At 41.5% G+C, this 21,010-nt stretch overlaps 1 protein-coding gene across 5 annotated transcripts in view; it reads right to left on the bottom strand.

The window, feature by feature from the left end:
- col4a5 (collagen, type IV, alpha 5 (Alport syndrome)) overlaps window positions 1–21,010 on the bottom strand; it is a 198,393-nt gene that overhangs the window by 78,021 nt on the left and 99,362 nt on the right. For all 5 annotated transcript variants that reach the window (XM_069892754.1, XM_069892752.1, XM_069892751.1 and 2 more), the window contains 10 exons: window positions 20,925–20,969; window positions 19,127–19,180; window positions 16,389–16,430; window positions 15,273–15,363; window positions 15,129–15,164; window positions 12,597–12,764; window positions 9,596–9,685; window positions 8,063–8,152; window positions 6,488–6,558; window positions 4,946–5,137 (listed from right to left, as the gene is read on the bottom strand). In XM_069892754.1, the coding sequence (XP_069748855.1) occupies window positions 4,946–5,137; window positions 6,488–6,558; window positions 8,063–8,152; window positions 9,596–9,685; window positions 12,597–12,764; window positions 15,129–15,164; window positions 15,273–15,363; window positions 16,389–16,430; window positions 19,127–19,180; window positions 20,925–20,969 (879 nt within the window). The remainder of the gene's footprint in view (window positions 1–4,945; window positions 5,138–6,487; window positions 6,559–8,062; window positions 8,153–9,595; window positions 9,686–12,596; window positions 12,765–15,128; window positions 15,165–15,272; window positions 15,364–16,388; window positions 16,431–19,126; window positions 19,181–20,924; window positions 20,970–21,010) is intronic.

Genomic DNA, 21,010 nt, shown 5'->3' with positions numbered 1-21,010 from the left:
ATTGAACTCATGGCCATCCTAAACCACGCATTAACTGTAGCAAATGGGTCTGCTTCTGATATTCAACTCTATAGAAAAACATGTCGGTACTACAATACTGCATGTTTCGTGCAGGTGACTACCCCAATATCAACATCCTGGGGATCATCACTGACCGAAACGTAACTGCATCAGTCGCCTTGATATCGTGACTCATGGAGTAGGTCAGAGGCTGGTTAAGCTGCAGTGTAAGCTGCCATCTACTATTACAGGTTTTTTTTTTTTCTTTTTTTCTTCTTTGGCTTGGCTTCGCGGACGAAGATTTATGGAGGGGGTAAAAAGTCCACGTCAGCTGCAGGCTCGTTTGTGGCTGACAAGTCCGATGCGGGACAGGCAGACACGGTTGCAGCGGTTGCAGGGGAAAATTGGTTGGTTGGGGTTGGGTGTTGGGTTTTTCCTCCTTTGCCTTTTGTCAGTGAGGTGGGCTCTGCGGTCTTCTTCAAAGGAGGTTGCTGCCCGCCAAACTGTGAGGTGCCAAGATGCACGCTTTGAGGCGTTATCAGCCCACTGGCGGTGGTCAATGTGGCAGGCACCAAGAGATTTCTTTAGGCAGTCCTTGTACCTTTTCTTTGGTGCACCTCTGTCACGGTGGCCAGTGGAGAGCTCGCCATATAACACGATCTTGGGAAGGCGATGGTCCTCCATTCTGGAGACGTGACCCATCCAGCGCAGCTGGATCTTCAGCAGCGTGGACTCGATGCTGTCAACCTCTGCCATCTCGAGTACTTCGACGTTAGGGATGAAAGCGCTCCAATGGATGTTGAGGATGGAGCGGTATTCCCTAGCTATCAGGACGAATGCAGCTTCACTTAAGAAGCTCCACGCCATGCAGGACAATGCAGTCCATCAATTACTCTAAATATTCCTCTGCCACTGAAGCATGGTGTGTGCAATAGGCACCGTCCGCAGAATGCCCTGTACACATCGTGACTTGACTGATTTCATCCCCCCATCTCTGGAGCCTGGAGCAGCAGGCGTATGCAAATGTTTCCCTATTGATTCTCCTCTGAGACACACATCAACCTGACCTTGGACCATATTATGGTTCCTTCCTCATCATTGGTTTTGATCATGAAACTCTCTCAACACTGCCTTCACCAGGACAGTCACAGTTGAAGAAGGCACCTCTTCATCACCTTCTGAAGGCTAAGTGGATATAGACAATAAATCCCAGTCTTCCCAGCAAATGCCAAATCCCCAAAATGCTCAAGATAAATTTTCAGTGCACGTTAATAGTTATGCTCCAACAGCATAGACAAGGCGGAACAATCAAACCTCAAGAATATTTATAGAATATATCATCTGGAGCCCTTTCCCTGGGGGCTGGGCTTAGGAGTTGTCTGTAGCTGTACCTGGTGAGGTGGAAGGGGAGATAGTGGCTTGGTGCTCTGCAACTTGGCAGTGGTTAGATGCAGTGAGGGCAAAACAACACAGCAACACTGGAAACTTGCACTGTTCCTTGTTATAGGGCAGGCTACTGGACTGGGTAGAGAGTACAAATGAAGACTGGTAGTCCGTGGAAAATCAGGAGGTTGGAAGCATTGAGATTTTCTTGTGAGGAGCGAAACTGTAGTCAAAGTGGAATTGTGAGGTCCAAAAGGGTAAATTACATGACCTGAACAGGCCAGAGATTGCAGAGAGGTAAGGGATGAGGTTCGGAAGAAGCTGACAACCAGTGGTGGGGACCAAAGATGTAGATGATTTGACAGAAAAATTGTCAGGTGACTGGTTCTTTGAAAATAAAATAATATTGTCCGGGAAGTTCTCACTGAGAAGGAGCATCTAAACAATGTGGTCCAAGATCCAAACTAGTGCTGCATAGGAAATGACATCAATACATGCCTCCGTCTCCAACATGTCCATTATTTCAGTCACATACAACATGACACAATAGACACACTTTTCCCCTCTCTGTCTTCCACAGGGACCACTCCCTCTGTGACTTCCTTGCCCACTCCTACCTTCCCACCAATTACCCCTTTGGTACCAACCCCTGCGACTGCAGGAAACGTTACACTTGCATCCACACCTCCTCCCTTACGACCATTCGGGGCCCCAATCAGTCCTTCCAAGTGAAGAAACACTTCACTTGTGAATCTGCAGGGGTCATTACTCCCATTGTGGTCTACATCAGAGAGACTGGATGTAGATTGGGAGATGGTTTTGTTGAGCACCCTCGTTCTGTACCCTGCAAAAACAGGGATCTTCAAGTGGCAACCTGTTTCAATGACCTGCCCATTCCTGTGCTGATGTGTCTGACCATGGTCTCATGCATTGCCTAACTGAGACATCCCGCAAATTGGAGGAACAAGACCTCATATTGTATTTGGAAGCTGTCCAACCATCTGGCATTAACATCGGCTTCTCCAGTTTCTCCCTTCCCCCACTGTCTCTCTTTTCCCTATTTCTACGTCTCTTTACCTTTAGCTCTCTCTCCCTTTCTTTCCCTGTCCCTCTGTCTCCTTTCCTCCACCTCTGCATTCACATCTCCCCGACCCACCCCCATCAATTTTCAACTTACCTCTACTGCCCTCCTTTCCATGTCCTACCTCTGGCCTCTTGGCTCCTTTCCTCCTCCTGCCTTTTCATTGAGGCTCCTCCCTGTTTTTCACTCCTACCTTTAGTAAGGGCTCAGGCCCAAAACTTTGGAAGCAGATCTTTGTCTCCTACAGACGCCGCGGGACCTGCTCAGCTCCTCCAGCACTTTTGTTCATTTACTACAATCCCGGCTTCTGCAGACTTTCTTGTTTCACATCATCGCATGCAGCCCAGCTTCAGTGTTACGAGGGTGACTCATGACAGAAAGGTTCATGATCATATTTAACAATTATATAAAATATTTACAGTTACATTGAAAAAAAGCACTATACAAATGAATTTCTTGGCACGTTTCTAATCAATGGTCTCTTGTGACTTCCTGCAATTGAAATTTATTAAAAACTGCTCTATAATCTAATTTATGACAAATCTCTGTAACCCAGACTCATGTTTTTGCCATGTGCTATATTCCAGGCAAGATGGTGATCAGACAACTTGAGCAGAGGTATTTGTCAGTGCTGGAGAAACTCAGCAGGCCAAACAGCAAACTTTATATAGCGAAGATAAAGATACAGAACCAATGTTTCTGGGTTGAGCTCTTGGTCAAGGCACAAATAAAATGTAGGCAGGGGCCTGAACAAAATCACGGTGTCTGCAGACTTTTGTGTTTTGTATTTGTCAGTGCTGGGTGTCATCATGTACTTGACAACTGAAGCTTTGTTGAGGTGACTAATCGAGGATCTGAAACTCACCAGCACAAAGTTTTCATTTTCTATGTCCCGATCACATGGAGGCGTAAGGATAGCTGACTTGCTGAGTTCATCCAGCGGTTTACCCTTTGCTCTAGATTGCAAATTTTTAAGATCTTATGTCCCCTGCCAAATGTAGTTTTAACCATTTAAAGTAACACAGTTCAATAAATGTGCTCCTAAGTTCTACATAAAGCTAGCTATACCTTTTAACATGAAAATGACATTCAACTGTGGGCTCGTTTTTTTTTTATTGGCAATGTTCTCTTGTTGCAAACTGAAGGATGTGTTTTATGCTCCGAGGCATTGTTCAACACTTGAGGAGAACCCTCATTTTGGACATCGTCATTGAGTTACGATTGGTCTTGCTCATATTATTACTGCTATTGATGTACAATCTATCCTGTTGTTCAAAAAATAACCAAGGAATATAAATATATTTTAAGAACACACCATGCATTGGCCTGGGATGAATCTTAACTCCCAAAAGCAGATGGGCTGCGGTGGAGTCTTTGATTAAAGCTCAAAAGCTCTAAACCAAGACTCAACTCCAGCTTGAAGCTTATGGTTTCAATGGATTCAGGCAGATTGGACATTTCATTATTTTAAATGGGAAAAATACTTGTATTGAATTGGCCTTAAAATTCTAAACCAGGGCTTCCAGCAGATGAAAGGAGATGCGTAGGGTGACGTCAAGAGGGAAGTATCCTTGTGTGTGGCTATAAAGCTCAACAAGTACCCCATAAATACCCATCCCATGATATGACTACACCCTTGCCCAGGAATTCTAAGTTAGGGACATCGTAGTGGAGTATATAAAGCTTCCCTTTGGAGTGACAAAGGATGAGGTAACAATAGGGGTGTATAAGATTATGAGAGCAACAACAGAAAACGAGACACTTGTTTACGGTGAGTGGAATAAAATTAGAGGTGGGGGGAACATCAAAGTTTTCTTTATACATTGGTGGGGAGACCAGAACCAAGGGACAAGGCGTCAAGATTCATGGTAGTAGATTTAGGATGGAGATGAGGAGGAAATGCTTTTACCAGAGGGTGATGGATCTGTGGAACTCACTGACCATTGAAGCAATAGAGGGGACCTCAGTAAATATATTTGACACGGTTGGATAGATTTCTATATAGTAGGGGAATTAATGGATATGGGGAAAAGGCAGGTAGGTGAAAAACTTATCATCAGATCAGCCATGATCTCATTGAATGGCGGAGCAGGGTGAACAGGGTGAATGGCCTCCCCTGCTCTTATTTCTTATGTTCTTATACACAAAAGTGTTGGAGGAACTGAACAGGTCACACAGCATCCGTGGCTTCAATGGCTCAGTGGTTAGAGCACTGATGTTCTAAACTAGGGGTTGTGTGTTTGTTCCTCGCTAGGACCTCATTTCTGTGCGGGGTGATGGACAAAGTGGCTACTCTCTGTCTTCTTTAAGGTAGACAATTTCTTGTACGTTACATTCTAAATGTAATATTACGTGACAATAATGGAACCTTTAAATAAAAGGCACTTGTTGCTTCAGGCCTGAATGGGGACGGGGAGGAAACACAGGTTAACAGGATACAGGGGTTTTTTCAATGTACAAGGATAAAAGGATATTACTTACAGATTCACCCTTTGGACCCTGTGGACCTGGAGATCCATCCCTTCCTGGAGTGCCGTCTAATCCTGGAAGTCCCGGAGGCCCTGGGAAACCAGGGCTACCTCGATCACCTTTACCACCCGGGAAACCATAACCACCTCCTGGATCTCCTTTAGGGCCTGGGGATCCTGGAATACCTGGACGGCCTGGTGGCCCCTGGAAACAACAGAAAGAGGAATTTCTGGCTGATGTGGGGTAACCTTATGTGCTGACAACCAGATAATGGTCAGCAGAGACCAAAATACAGGTATGCACTGCTTAACGACTGTTCGGGCAATATCCGACTGCATACACATCCATCGTCCCATAATTATTCAGTTACCGTGATTTAGTCTGTAGCAATTTAGTCTCTAGCTATAGGAAATTGTAAACTGTATTCCCAAACTGCCCCACTCTCTCCCCACAGCTCTGTATCAGTCGGACCCCACATTAATCCCACCACCCTGCTCTTCCCATAGCCCCGTGTCGTCCCCACACTGATCCCACAGCCCGCGCTCTCCCCGCAGCCCGGTGTCAGACACCACAATGATCCCACTGCCTCGCGCTCTCCCCACAGCCCCATGTCAGATTCCACACTGATCCTACTGCTCCGTGCTCTCCCTACAGCCCCCAGTCAGACTCCACACTGATCCCACTGCCCTGTGCTCTTCCCACAGCCCCGTGTCAGACCCCACACTGATCCCATTGCCCCAGTCTCTGCCCACAGCCCCATGTCAGTCCCCACACCGATCCGCACTTACAAATAAGAAGTTTACAGGTACACTACAACTACAGTATCCCATATCGCTTTGCTAAGTATATAATATGGTGTTCGCACAATGTCCACATCGCACAGCGCCCATCTTCACAGAACATATCGTGGGCGTAAGTGGCACATACCCTGTATAAATAATTCCAAAAACCTAGGTCTTAAACTTTGATATGGAATTAAGTAATTAGAAACATGCAAAAATTAAAATTTAGGAACTGAAGAGAAAAGTGTATGCACAAAAGGCAATTTTGTGAACTCTGTGGCCTGAGGATATATTCCTTTAATTAACCTTTTTATCTTCTGCCTTTTATGGGACCATTTCAGGAAGAGACTGGACTTCCTTAATTTTTATCCTTTACAATTTTACATTCAGGTATTAGAGCTGGGATTCGAGAGGGTGCTGATGGCAAGAAGGCTCCCGGAGAGCCTTGGATACCAAAGATTTCCTGATCATGTCGGAGGTGTTGATCTGGTGCTCGGGCTGTCGATGAATCGAACAGGAGCCTGGGCAGCTGCAGGGGTTGCAGGAGCGCTGGAGGTGAATCGACGGACACTCAGGTCTTTGAAGGGACTTTCCTTTGCTTCTCTTTCTCCTGAACTGTAAGGGGTGCCGGGCAAAACTAATGGAAACTCTTTGCCTTATGACCAGTGTATCATACACAGGTATGTTACATTTTTAATGTATGATTACATGACAATAAAAGGAACCTTGAATCTTAAAGTTATCATCTAAACATTTCCTCACAAATACCTACAGATAGTCCCAATGTTCCAACAGGACCCGGCAGTCCTCGATCTCCTTTCATTCCAGGTAATCCTGGTTTACCTGAAAGCCAAAAAAGGAAAAAAATTAAAAGCTCCCTTCCATAAATAAATGTAACAGCAGGACAAGAGGTAGACCAGTGGCACAACAAGCAGAACTGCTGCCTCGCTTTAATCTTGTGGTGCAAGCATGTTCTTGCTGTGACCACATAGGTGGCCTCCAGGTAATCTGGTTTGCTCCCATATGCCAAAAATGTGTGGATTTGTAGGTTAGTCTGGGATTGCAAATTGTCCATAAAACGTACATGCGCAGTAGGATTAAAATAATGAAATGGGATTGGTATAAATGAGTGCTTAATAGTCACTGTCAATTTGGTGAGTGAAAGCTGTAAGACTCCATGACTCTATTCAGACACATACATTTAGAGGATGTCTGAGTGAGACCGCTCTTTGCCCATCCTAGAGAATGGTGAATGCCCGCAAAGCACTTCTGGAGAGAGTGCTGGAAGGAGTTACTGACAGTATTTCTCATTCAGGATTTAAATTGCCTAAGAAGCTATGGGCCAAGTCCTGGAAGATAATGTGGGGTTAATGTGGATGAGTGCCCAGTGAAGGGATGAATGGTCTGCTTTCATACCTTATCATACTGTGGCACCCAGAATAATCTGACCAAATACATATCTTGTCCTTCAACAAGTTAAAACAATCCAAATAGCAGCAAAGAAAAAAAATCCACATTGAAAAGCAGCAAACTTTGTAAAATAGTTAAGGAACAGACAATGGTCCATTTAAGAACTATCTCGTCAAGCAATGACTACTGAATGTGGAGCTGTTTTCGGAAGTGACATAACTGCTCGGTGTCATGGTTTTGGGATCCTGTTCAGTTGATTCCTTGGCCTGAAAAATAAAATTCTGAAAGTATGCATATTGTAAGCCATCCCTTTATCCCATCTGGATAGGTAAAGGTTCATGATGTACAAAAGAACAACATCCCATGAGTGGACCATTGAGAAGGTATCCATTGTTGCTGTACATTAAACATGGAATGCCAGATGACAAAGGAATGAGAACATGTTGGCCATTTAACCTGCCTTTGCTTTGAATCTGTGCTGAACTCTGTCACCAGTTCTTGATATACAAGCACCATAAAGCCAAGAAACTTACTAGATCTGAGAGACCAACTTCTTAAAAGATGCAAGAAGGAAAACAAAATAAATCCCAGATTAAGGACTATGGTTCTTAGTGCTGGAGAGACCAAATATTCAAAACTAATACAGCAGATGGCAGTAAATAGCACACTTGCTTTTAAATAGCCAGACAATGGAGGAGAAATTTAAAAATGAATGACATTTAGAGATTTAGGCTGTGGCAAGGCATGGAATCAGAATAAACCACCAGTTAATGTTAACAGAGTAAGATTCCTGGTGGAAGAAGATCATTCGGAGCATGTACAACGTATGAGGTATAGAAATGATGAATAGTGATTGAATCTCTTTAAATAACGCTTTGTGCATATCCTTTCCAAAGTACATCTGAATCGCCTGACGTGTCCATTCTCAGTGGCTTACCTGGAATACCGTGAGGTCCAGGAGGTCCTGGCAAACCAGAAAAACCACTGCCAGTACTTCTGCAGTTGATGCAAGTATCTCCTTTATCACCTACACAATTCAAAGCAGAGCAGCACATCATTAGTAGTGTGAAATCACTGCAAAATTTACTTCATTGACTTTTGAGAATCTGCCCCCACATAGCATATCCCCAGGTTTCAAAGAGTGAGCATGTCTCAAAAATGTTTGCTTTAAAACAGAAACAGTGGGAATGTTGTCGTTCCATTTCAAGTCCAGTCAAATAATGAGAACCACACATTAGCACAAATGGGTAGGTTTTTTTTGTCTGTGGATGCTTCAACAACGATCTTCTCAATTTGGATTTACACGCTCAACTTGACTTCTGATACATAATCCTATAAAAAATTATAGGGAGTACATTTATAGAGTGCAGAGCACCGTGAAACTGCTCATCTAAACCAAATGAGGATGTTTGTCCATTCTTCATTCTTCCTCAAACTTGGACAGAACTCTTGAATGACTGGGTGAACTGCATGCAGTTACTCTCAGTGGAAGCAGTTTAAGAAGATGTGATAATAGGATTTCACACCTTGTAGGTCGCACATTATTAAAGGTCGCTATTGATCTGCTATGTGCTCTCAATGACGACTGTGGGATAGAAGTGAAAAAGATATGCAGTTTAAGTACCACGCTGGTTTAATGCTGCGGGCTCACTAGTTCAACCATTTTCTCACACGCAATATCAGAAACAATAGCCCTTGCATTTAACAAAGCGGAGGCATAGATCTGATTGGTGGAGTGGTGAAGTGATTTTTTTCCCCCCCCCCACAACACATCCAAATTGCAGTTATTTTTTTCTTCACACAAATACCGTGACATTGCTGTTAATTATACAGTGCAGTGTAATTTCTGGAAAGGTTAGGTTCATCCCAAATAAGTGTCAACATGCAAGGAGTGTTCATCGCTCCAAAGATGTAACATTATTGAGCAGCTTGTTTTGTTGCTATTGGATACAGATGTTAGCCTCTCCACTTAGTCTTAGACAACCCACAGTAAAGGTGCAGAACCGTTCATGCAAATGGTACATCACATTAAAAGTAAATGTGCATTTACACATAATTTCACAAATTGGACTTGTAAATGGCACTTCAGCCAATGGAAGATGCAACACAGTGGTGGATGTGTATTGTACCCCACTTAAAAAATCCAGTGCCATTGAAGTCAATGCAACTGAATGTCAGAGGCAAGAGTAAAATTTGTACCTGTTGCTGTTTTCGATGTTTAGCCATAGAGACCAAGAATGAATCTATTGTGAAATTGATTAAAGATTAAGTTTTGCCATCGTAGAATTATGGTCCAGATGAGATATTCTCCACTCTCTCACATTATTCCAATACCAGCTACCTGAGATCATGATTTTATATTTTTTGAACAGTGTCATCCATTTAGTTATCTAATTGTAATGAAGATTTCATCACCATGGCAATGTGACATATGACCAAAGCAGTGAGAAATGAACATAGAAAGTCTTACCTTTCAGTCCAGTCTCTCCTGGAAAACCTCGTGGTCCTTGTAATCCTGGTAATCCTGGCCGTCCTGGCTGGCACTGTGACCCAATAGGACCTAGGGAAATGAACAGATGAATTCAAATTCACCACAACACTGAAAACGCATCAAGAAAACAATATAGTTGGCTTCCAAATGTGCTGTCGTTTGCTTTAAGTAACTCGATAATTACCATATTCATTCCCAGTAGAGCTCTTGGTGACAGCTTTGCATAATGGTTCTGCTCGGCTAGTCTATCGTTATGAATCATGTAATTGAAAGGATATAAAATGATCACAGAGGATACAAAAATGTCTACTCACGGCTGATCAACAGGAAGGGTCTGCCTTCGAGAGAGATGAGAGTAAGTTACGTAGGAAGGCAGAGAGTAAGTCAAGCAGAGGAAATGTGAAACTTGAAACTACACGGAATAATAGAACTAAGGGGCATTTAAGAGGAAGCTCAATAAGATATGACAGAGAGGGATAAAGAGTTAAATGAAAGAAGAAAGGAAGCTTCAGGAAACATAAATGTGAAAGTATAGTTTATATCTCTTAAGTTACTCCCTTTGTTTCCATTCCTTTTATCTTCATTGTTTAATTTTGAAAAAGTAAATATAAATTATAATTCCACGTAAACCCCAGGATGGATCATTGACAAGAATAACTAGCTTCTGTGCGGTGTGTTTAATGTCATGTTATGGGATTAACAGATACTTCAAGCCCACTTTAGAAAGGAAGGTTCTTCTAAAATTGTTTCCTCGTGGGTTGTAGGATTGCCAGCAGGTTTCTTCTAACTGGTACTGTCGGGAGCTGCAGTGGTCCTGAAAGAGGCTCCCTGTACAAGGTTTAGAGATACAATAGAATTTTCCAGACGCTCAACCTGTTCCCTGTTCTATCTCAGACTCCACCACCATTTTCAGCCAAGTCTAGACTTCGGCTGCACGCGCTAGTGCAGAATGTGTATTTTTTTTAAAGACGTACAGCACAGTAACAATCCCTTCTGGCCCACAACCCAGTGAAGCCCAAATACCCCAATGAACCTACAAGCCTTGTATGTTTTGCAGGGTGGAAGGGTGCCCAGAGGAAACACCCACAGATGTGGTGAGACAGTACCGAATTTGAACCTGGGCTGTTGGTGCTGCTATAGCATTGGCTAACTGCTACACTAACTATGCCGTCCTTGAGCATTACTTGAAACCAATCAGATCTAATTTTATTTTAGCTTGGTTTAGCTGACAGCATTCCCACTACTGAGTCGGACAGTGTTATGTTCAAGTGCAGCTGCGGACCTTGAACAAGTAATCTCAGCAGATGCTTCAATGCAATCGTCCAACTGTTACTGGAGCCATGAATCTGAGGGGGGGGGGGGGTGGGTGGTTGAGGGAAAGAGGTTACCTGAGACATAAACAACCAGCAAAGACCCATTGCTTTGTGTGAAGATTAGAGCGGTTGTCCATTCAAAATCAATAAAAACACCTTTACCAGCCATTCATTTGTTCATTTGTGCAGTATCACAATGCCAATGTTTTTAGGTTAACAAAATATAATTTATTGGCTATCGCCTTTTAAGTAGGTCCAAGGCATTACTTATTCTGTAGAAACGCAGCAGAAATATAAACTGTGTGAAAAGTTTCTTTGTGTTGAACCAAGTTATCTACTTCTCAATTTTGAAATTGACTTAAACAAGATGCCTGGTCATGAATTTAAGAATTACTTAAACAAAATATTTACATCTGAATTTTAGAAGGCTAGGGATAATTCCCTAGATAAGTTTAAAAAAAATTATGGGAGCAAGATCTTCAACTTTCATTTTTGGATACAACATGGAATTCTAACTTAAGATTGGACAATTCATCTTCATTGTGTGCCCGACATTAATTTTTACAATTTAAGGTAGCACATTGAGCTTACTTTTCTAATGTTTAATTGGCTAAATCTTACTTTAACATTTCCTTGAAATGTGCCAGGTGTAAGACTGAAGAAGATACTTTGTTACAGATGATTTGATCTTGTTTCTCTATTTCCATTTTATGGGAAGATATTTTTCATACCTTATCTTTAATTCTAATATGAATCTGATACCTAATTCTATAATTGCTCTTTTTAAATCAATTAAGACAATGGATTTGAATTTAACTATCTCTCAATCATGTAGTTTCTTTTGGCTCCCTTATTGCTAGACGTTCAATACTGATGAGATGGAAAGATACTGCCCCTCCTTCACATACTCAATGACTAAATGATATGATGGCGTTTCTAACTTTTGAGAAAAAAAAATTGGATGTTCTTTTACTGCAACAGACTAAAATGTTCTCAGTTTATGGGGCCCTTTTATCAATTATTTTTGTAATTTGCAAGATCACTTAGATCTTGCTTTATGAGTTTGTGGTTTCTTTTCATGGTAGTGAGATGGAGGAAGAAACATGACACAGCAGCGCCAAACCCAGAACAGAATTTCCCTCACAGCTGCTGCGGTCGGGAATGTCTGTCCCACTTTGGCCTTGTCAGGCACCAGCGGGCCTGTAGCAGACATGGTCAGCCCCCTTCCTAAATCTTCATTCGCAAAGCCAAGCCATGATGCTACATTCTCTAATCACCACAAATTTTCATTAGTCACCCGATAGCAATTGATCCTTTAAGTGTCAATAAATCCATCAATCAATGACTGACTGAGAGAAATTATATATACTTATCAGATAACTTCAGAAGGGAAAGGGGTTAGAATTTGTAGTATAGTAGAATAGTTATTTTTAAAATTTTACAATTAGCCAATATGTTGTAATTGTTTAAGTGTTTGCTACTTTTTTCTGTTTGATTATTGAGCTTATATATATTAGTTTTATTTTTCTTATGATTTTTCTGCACATTCCTTTTTATATATTACCTTTGATTAATGGTTTTTAACTTATGTATTATTTCTGTAAAATCCAATAAAATAATTGAAACAGAAAAGAAGGTGTTATTACCAATCTGCATGAGGAATGTACCTGTGGAGCTGCCTGAGTAACCAGGACGACCTGGAGGACCACGGAGGCCTGGAGGACCAGTCGGCCCTGGTGGACCTGGTAGTGAAAATCCAGGCGGGCCTTCATCACCTTTCTGACCTCTTTCACCTGGGAAACCTGGAGTGCCTGGAGGCCCCACGCTGGACTGACCTGCAGAAAATGCGCGTGGCGTGGAAAGGAAACATGATTGAAGATAAAACCACAGGAATAACTCGAACTGCCAGAAGCTATCGTGCATCCTGAATGATAGGAGCCTAATAGCCTGAATACGCTTGAGATGACCTGGCTCAGGCCTGGTCAGTACTTGGAGGGGAGACTGCCCAGGAACACCAGGTGCTGTAGGTTTCTGTGAGGGGCTTTGGACAAAGTGGCAATTCTCTGCCTTATGATAGACAAATGTTAAAGAACTTCATGTATGTTACATGCTAAATGTAGTATTATATGGCAATGAACCTTTCCCTTTATTGCAGGTCAATAAATAATTAGCTATGGCTTGATTTTCTTCTCTTCTGTCCAGCTCTTGTGCGAGAGAAAGGTCCAATCACATGGGAATGGGTGAAAATGGAACAGGAATACCTCTGCACTCCTAGAAAGTCAGTTACTTTCAGGCAGAAGCAGCAGAATTTGCCTCTTTGTATTTTTCCACTCAGAATCCTGAACAAAGTTGAGCAGGAAAGAATAACTTTAGGCATTGTGGAAATGAATTCGAAAGGTATCAGTTTTGGAAACAGAACGTATAACAGAAGGATGTACCTCACCTGTACAACTTCCTGCTTTATTACAAAATGACCCATGTAATAGACAAAACATTTGCTTGAGAAGGAAAGAAGTTAGAGAAAAAGACTGTAACAAGTTGCTAGGGTCCCGTTAGGAAGAGCTAAAAGTTTAGTGAAATCTCACTGCAGATGTGTAGTTTGATCTAGGTCCATCTTAATGGGCAATTCTTCACTCAGTTTACAATTAGAGTCAAGATGTAAGCAGTGCAAGTTAGTTAGGTATTTAATCCAACTGTTGTGTAATGCCCAACTCCCCAATAATGGGCAATTCTTCACTCAGTTTACAATCAGAGTCAAGATGTGAGCAGAGCAAGTTAGTTCGGTATTTATTCCAACTGTTGTGCAATTCTGTGGAAATGGCAGACTTTACAGTCAAGTAGAATATTTATGGAGCCAGGAGGATCAAGCCTTCAAGCTTGGATGTGCAACTGGAGCTCTGGTTACTTGGATTATTGACAGGTATTGGACAGAATGCATTTTTCCATTGAAACAGGGACTCTCAGGGGGAAATTGAAGCAAAACATTTACCACGTTAAAACAAATAAATGAACTCTCTCCCCAGAAAATTCATTGCTGGCTTTGAAAGCCAAGAAACTGAAGGACCATAAAGGTGTCAAGAATGATGGAACCAAAGTAGTAAAATACATCAGAGCTGCTGAATAAAGACAATGCAACGGAGGATTTTACAGTGTTGGCATATTCTACCTTGTAGTAGATGTACAGTGGTTCAGCATTATTCAAGGCCAAAATCAATATATTTTGGGATGTGGGGCTCTGGTTCAGATATGCTAGGAACTTCTCAAACACAAAATATTTAGGAAAACTCAATTTGCAAACTATCAAAATACGGTTTGGAGGATGAAAAATAACTTTGTTGGCTGTTGTCAACTCCCTGTCTTCCTCTACATATGTGGACAATATAGAGTCTTAAGTGAAACACGTAAGTCTATAGACTCTGTGATGGCAGTAAAAACACAGAATGGTCGAGGAACTCAGCCAGTCTCACAACATCCATTGGAGATGAAGAAAATCTTGTGAAATTGTGCAAGAATAACACCCTGTGTCTCAATGTGAACAAGATGAAGGAGATGATCATGGACTTCAGGACCACCAGGAATGTCCACCCTCCACTACATGTCAACAACTCTGTAGTAGAGAGAGTGGAGAGCACCAAGTTCCTTGGAATTCATTTAATTAGGGATACTCATTTTCTCTTCACTTGTCCTGTGAAGACTGAAGCGGGCAAAGCTACCGGCCACAATTATGTCAACCTTCTATAGGAGCTCTATTGAGAGCATCCTGGCCGACTACATCACAGTGTGGTTCGGCTACTGCAGAGAAAATCAACAGGAACACAAGGGTGGCAGAGAGGATCATTGGAGTCTCCCTCCACCTTCCATCGATGTGATCTACTGGGATTGTTGTCTGAAGAGGGCACGCAAAATCACAGCATCTTTCAGCTCCTCCCATTAGGGAAGAGATACAGGAGGATCAGAGCCAGCACCACCAGGCTGAGGATCAGCTTCTTCCCATGGGCAGTGAGAATGCTGATCGACCTTAGGAACTGGTATGAGAGTGGCAAACAAAGGTTAAGAACCGCTGGGCTAGTGAGACCAACTCTGGAAGGCCTCATGGACACCATGACGGGGGAGTTCGAAGGGACTGTTTCTGATTTCAGGATATGACAGAGAAACAAGGAACTGTTTGGTTTTATAACCACGTAATCAATGTGTCTTACCTGGAGGGCCTGATGGACCTGGTAACCCTGGAAAACCTGCAAGGAAAGCAGCAGAAGACTAGCACACACTCATAGCGTTCCTTTAAAAAATGTTATTAAAAGAATTTCCAAGGAATTCATGAATTAAGAAAAAGAGGCAGTAACCTGGTTGGCCTCGTTCTCCAGGGCGACCAGGAGTGCCGGAGAAACCAGGGTCACCTTTCTGTCCGATGCTAACACCCGGTCTTGGAAAAACCTGGAAGAGGTAAAAAAAAAATTATCAGCATTATTGACAACAAAAGTACATGAAGATTTACATTTTTAAAACTGTCTCAGCAGTGACCGCAGGACAGAGGTTCTGCTGTGAAACGATAATGCAGAATAAAGTTCTCCTTTGAAAATGCACTTGACAAACTTTGTTATTTTCGTTAAACTCTTCAAATTGCAATTCTTTGATGGTAATGAAAGCTTCTAAATCCTGTATGAAATGTAATGACCTCTCTGGTTTGAAAACTAGGTTAACATGGAAACCTCAATGCCCCCTAGTGTTTTTAAAATCAGATCATTTATTCTGGTTTATCGTCCAAGAACCATTAAACTCTACTCGAACACTGGTCAACTTCTATTGTGAAAATCTCAGAATAGGGAACCTCGCAATAATTAGTAATAAATAATAATTATATCACCATACTAGTAATTTAGAAGCCTGAACTAATAATCCACAGATGTGAAATAAAATACTATTGTGGAAGACAGAGAAGTCTAATAGCTTGAATATGCCTGGGATTGTCTGATCTCGGAAGCTAAGCAAGCTCAGGCCTGGTCAATACTTGGAGGGGAGACTAATTTCTGTGAGGGGAACTGCACAAAGTGCTGACTCTCTGTCTGTCTTATGGTAGATAAACATTAAAGAATTTTATATATGTTACATTCGAAAGGTAGGATTACGTGACCATAATGGAATCTTTACCTTCATTTAGTAATAAAATTAAAATGTTAGTACCAGTAAGAGTATCAATGTAATTACCAAACTATCTAGTTCGTTAATGTTCTTGATGAGAAGAAATCTGCCAACTTCCAAGTTCGAAGTGTGGCTTTGCCAGTTTCCATGAACAATTAATAGAATATCAAATATCGTAAGTTTGTCCAGTCACTATTTGGATCTGCTATGTCTAATCAAGTTTAATGGTAATGTGTGAAAGGATACAATAACCTAATAATCATTTGCATAATTGAACATGCAATATTATAGATGTTAAATATTCAGTCTTGGATACTCACAGTGCCTGGTGGACCAGGGAAACCAATTTCACCTTTCTGACCCTATTCGCAGAAACAGAAGTTAGTTAGTGTTCAGGAGATGTTTTAGATGTAAAATAGGTACTTAGCCTTCAAAATAAGATATGAGGATTATGTCGATAGCTCATGCTTAATTTAACACAAATATGTGATTTTAATCAAAGTCTAACCTTCAAGGTACATTTAATTATCAAACAATTCCACTTTGGCATTTCATAAATAAACCTTCCACTTCAATTCTTTGCATGCACTGAATTAATTTTCCATTCTTTCTGGACCAAATGACAACTTTTAATGATGATTGTGGACTTCAGGAAGAAGGACTACTCCCCGCTACATATCAATAGCTCCACCATGGTGAGAATGGGGAGAAATCAGGTGACAATAAACTTGAACATGAATTTATCCTCCTTCTTCATGTCATATACACATCACCTTTAACGTTTCATGCATCACCAAGAACTTCATAGACAAATAGGTTCTTCTTAAAGAGACCGAAGCAACAAATTCTTCCCCTGATATTTTTCAACAACTACTTATTCCAGTGGGTCAACTGGAAAGTATAAAACACACTGGGTATTGGGTTGAACAATAGGCCGAAAACTAAGATCTCTTGATTTCTAATTAGATTCTGATACCTGACCCATGACAATCAAATGCTTCCTTTCGATGCTGGGCAATGATGGCTTCATCTCAAAATGATGACTTTAAAAGCCAATTATGATTGAGCAACATGAATTAGCAAGGTCACAACATTTTACTCACACAAATTAATCTGAAAAACCCTATTGTCCAATGTTGATAAATTATTTTGGTAAGATCAGCACTTTTGAAGCAATATGTCCTCAAAATATTAAACTAGCATTTAATTTTCTTTTATTATTTTAAAAGGCAATCAGGTAATGTTTTGGGATGAATGTAAAATGGAACTATCAAATACAGGTAGGAGTAAACACAGAGGTCTGCAGACACCATGAATGCAGTAAAAACACAACACTGGGGAAACTCAGCATGTTATATAGTGTTCTTTAAATAGCAAAGATAAAGATTCAGTTCAAATGTCTTGGGCCTGAGCCCTTCATCATGGAATGAGCAAAATGTAGGCAGGCGCCTGAACAAAATGGTGGTGGTGGAGGTGGGGGGGGGGGGGAGAGGCAAGGGGAGAAGCATAGTCCCACAGGCAGGAGGTAATAGGTGGATAAAGGAGGAAGGCCATAACAGCAAACAGGAGGAGGGGGAATGGCTCTGTGAATGGAGAGGAAAGGAGTGGAGACATGGAAGAAAGAAGACAGAGGGATGGTGTAATGGAAGATTTAAACCGTGTTTTTTACTTTTGCAGCCTTTGTTTCTGCGAGGCTGAGAACCTGCTTGTTTTTTAGAATCAGCAGACATAAGCTAAATTCCACCGAGGGGCCAGAGATGCTGTTATCAGACGAAAGGACATCTGTGTACCAAGAACATTTAATCTTCCTGCTTGTTTTGGTCACAGACTGTCAGAGGCTTAGCCTTGATGCAAAATAAACCATTGTATTCAAAGTGATAAGCTGAAAATTATGTTATTCGATAGAAGCCTAGGCATGCTAGCTTGCTCGCTTATCTTTTTTACTGTGCTGGGAATAGATGGTTGGGTAAGCAATTTTTGGGTAATTTAAGCCATGGTCCCGCTGCTGAAGGGGAGACTCTCTGAGAGGTGGCAATATCTCTTAGCAAGAAGAAGAACTTCTAGAGTCCAGCCAATGTCCCGGTCAGAGGAGGTGGAGAAGCTGCTACCGACAACCTACTACAAGTGTGTGGTTGTTGCCTCGCTTCGGCAGTTGGGACCAGTCCCGGTGTTGATAAGTATAATTGGGAAGGGCTTGCATATTGTAGTTTGATATCAGCTTTAAAATTTGTAATAAAGATTTGTATAAACTGAAGTGCTCTTGGCATGTGTGCCTATTTCCTTTCAGTAGCTCAAACACTGTGATCAATCTAAAACGAACAAAGTGAGAGGTACGTTTACCCAGAACAGATAGGGAATAAAGGGGGATGGGGAGTGGGCTGGCAGAAACCGGAGAAGTCAATGTTAATGCTAGCTGGTTGGAGAGGGCCCAGATGGAATTTTAGATGTTGCTCCTCCAATTTATGGGTGGCCTTGGTTTGTTAGCGCACGAGGCCAAATCAGAGCAAGAATGTCCTGAGTTCAATAATTAGAATGTGATGCCTTGACTGATGCCAGCTTTGATAGAGACTGAATCACTAGGATCACCAACAAAGGCCAGGCAAATATCAAGGAAAGCTGCTTTCTGATCCTGAACTAAGCCCTCACTGAGACCTGCCTGGGTTTTGTGCTACTCCCATATTAAATAGACTGCTACCCATGTTTGGGAGAGCATCGCCAGTTTGTCCAGATGGTCAGCGACTTCAAGGAAAGAATAAAACTGAAGAAGTCAGGAAGTATTGATATTAACATGTTAATAAAATGCATTTGCTTCTCAAGACTTAACATTGGGTGGTGGGCATGTGGAATGAGCTGCCAGAGGAGGTGGTCAAGGTGGGTAAAATTTCAACATTTAAAAGACATTTAGACAGATACATGGATAGGAAAGGTTCAGAGGAATTGGGGCCAAATGCAGGATGTTGGACCTAACTTAGGAAGACAGCTTGGTTCAGACAAGTTGGGCTAAAGGACATTACCGTGTTCTAGATCTCTACGACTCAGTAAGCTCTGAGTAATTTACCTTCTGTCCATCTCTACCTGGTCCTCCGGGGAGTCCGCGATCTCCTGGAAGACCCTGCAAAACAAAAGGTGGCATCAATCTACACTTTCGGAGCATCTTCCTGCGAGAGCTGGGTCCTCTCCAAATGAGTCGATTAATGGTCAAATTATGAAACAAGTGAGAACTCAGGGCCCCTCCAAGGTAACTGAGAAAACTTTGGAAAGAGAGGCTCAGTGCTAGCAGATCTCGGCTACCTCTGGCCAGTGCCCTTCTGGTCTTCAGCTGAAAAGGAATCTCTTTCTTTTCTATTTAAACTATCCTTATTGAGTTTAATTTAAAAAAATACACACATATAGATCCAATACATAATGCTAGAATATAACAAAAGACAAAAGAATTTGCACATTTCAAATAAAACCTTATAAACAGTATAAATTGTGTGCACCCTTCCAAATCAAACCCATTATATCAAAATATTGAAAAACAACAAAAAAAATAGAAGGAAAAAAGAAATTCTCTTTTTCCCTCCTCCCCAATAATCAAACCCCTCCCTCTAAATAAGGCAAACTTGCATATCTAATTTATAATGGGAAACAAAGGATGACACTCAGAGACCAGACAGCGCAGTCCAGTAGCATCCAAACACCCAAATTTGTTAAATGATGGTTGTGCTTCATGAATGGGCCTGAAAAGGAATCTCGGCCAATCAGATATGAACCCAGCCAAGAGTTTGCTTTATTCAGGTTCTGAAGGGTCAGATAGGTTGAATTTCCAGTGTTACAGGTTATATTATATATAAATATGTCTTTAAAAGAAATAGATTGTGGGGGTTCAGTGTGGGTCACTTCACAGAGTAACAAGACACATCTCATTTAAAATACAAGAGCTTTGCTGAAGACAGACAGTCAGGTACCAGTGACTTTGCAAAAGACAATGGAACTGCTTTGGAAAGAATTTTAAAGGCAGGTGGCAAAGGATTAGTCCAGGTTTGAGTGCTGATAAAGATCTTTCAGGACTGGGTTTGGAGCCTTGGGGAGGTGTTCTGGTTTTTACAAGCAGAGAGGAAAAACAAAACAGAATTCTTCTCTTAGAGAAAGAGAGGGAAAAGTGAGTTCTGCAGTGGCATTTTGAGGCTGCATCATGGCAAGCTGGCAGGCTTGTTGAAGACCTAATTATGAAGATGAGTTGTGAGTTCTGAGTTCAGCCTGTTCAAACCCTTGTAGTCCTTATAAGAGGAAATGGCTGGCTAGAGTGTTTCTCCTGAAATAAGGGAAACAAGAGGAACTCTGTGGTGATGTGGAAGAAGAGATTATCATTTGGGGTAAGTTTCTTCGGCAAGACAATGAAGTGACTGATTGGAGAAAATCAGTTTGAGTGTGTCCAACGAGTAATAAATCTCTCTCTGAAACCATCCTGAGCAGTAACCATTTAATTTTAAGCACCAGAGCCTGATGGAGATTCATAAATGTTAAATTCTTTGCACAGTATAAGAATTGCCTGACACCAGTGAACTTGGAGAAGCGAGAAGTGAGATTCGACTGTGAATCAGAGACCTTTCCTGAACATGTACACACATTACATACAAGTGCGCTTAGAATTAGAAGGGGGTTAAGTTAAGTTAATAGTAATAAGTTAAAGTTTGATCCTGTTCTTATGTTTAAAGAAAATTAAAAGCAACTTTTGCTTAAACAACCATTGTCTTGGTGATTTTTTATTGCTGCTGGGTTTTGGAGTCCTCTGGACTCATAACACCAGAATATTATTAATACTTGACTGATTTAGTCATTGATAATATGGCAGTAAGCTTGCAGGTACTTACATCAAATCCTGGATTGCCTGGCTCCCCATCTTTCCCAGGTTTACCCTGTTTGAAGAACAGAAAGAAATGATCAACAAATCAAATAT

This window comes from Narcine bancroftii, chromosome 8 (genome assembly GCF_036971445.1).
Source record: "Narcine bancroftii isolate sNarBan1 chromosome 8, sNarBan1.hap1, whole genome shotgun sequence".
Taxonomy (NCBI): domain Eukaryota; kingdom Metazoa; phylum Chordata; class Chondrichthyes; order Torpediniformes; family Narcinidae; genus Narcine; species Narcine bancroftii.
The sequence above is the reverse complement of the archived record's forward strand: the minus strand, read 5'-3'. Positions and strand labels throughout refer to the sequence as shown.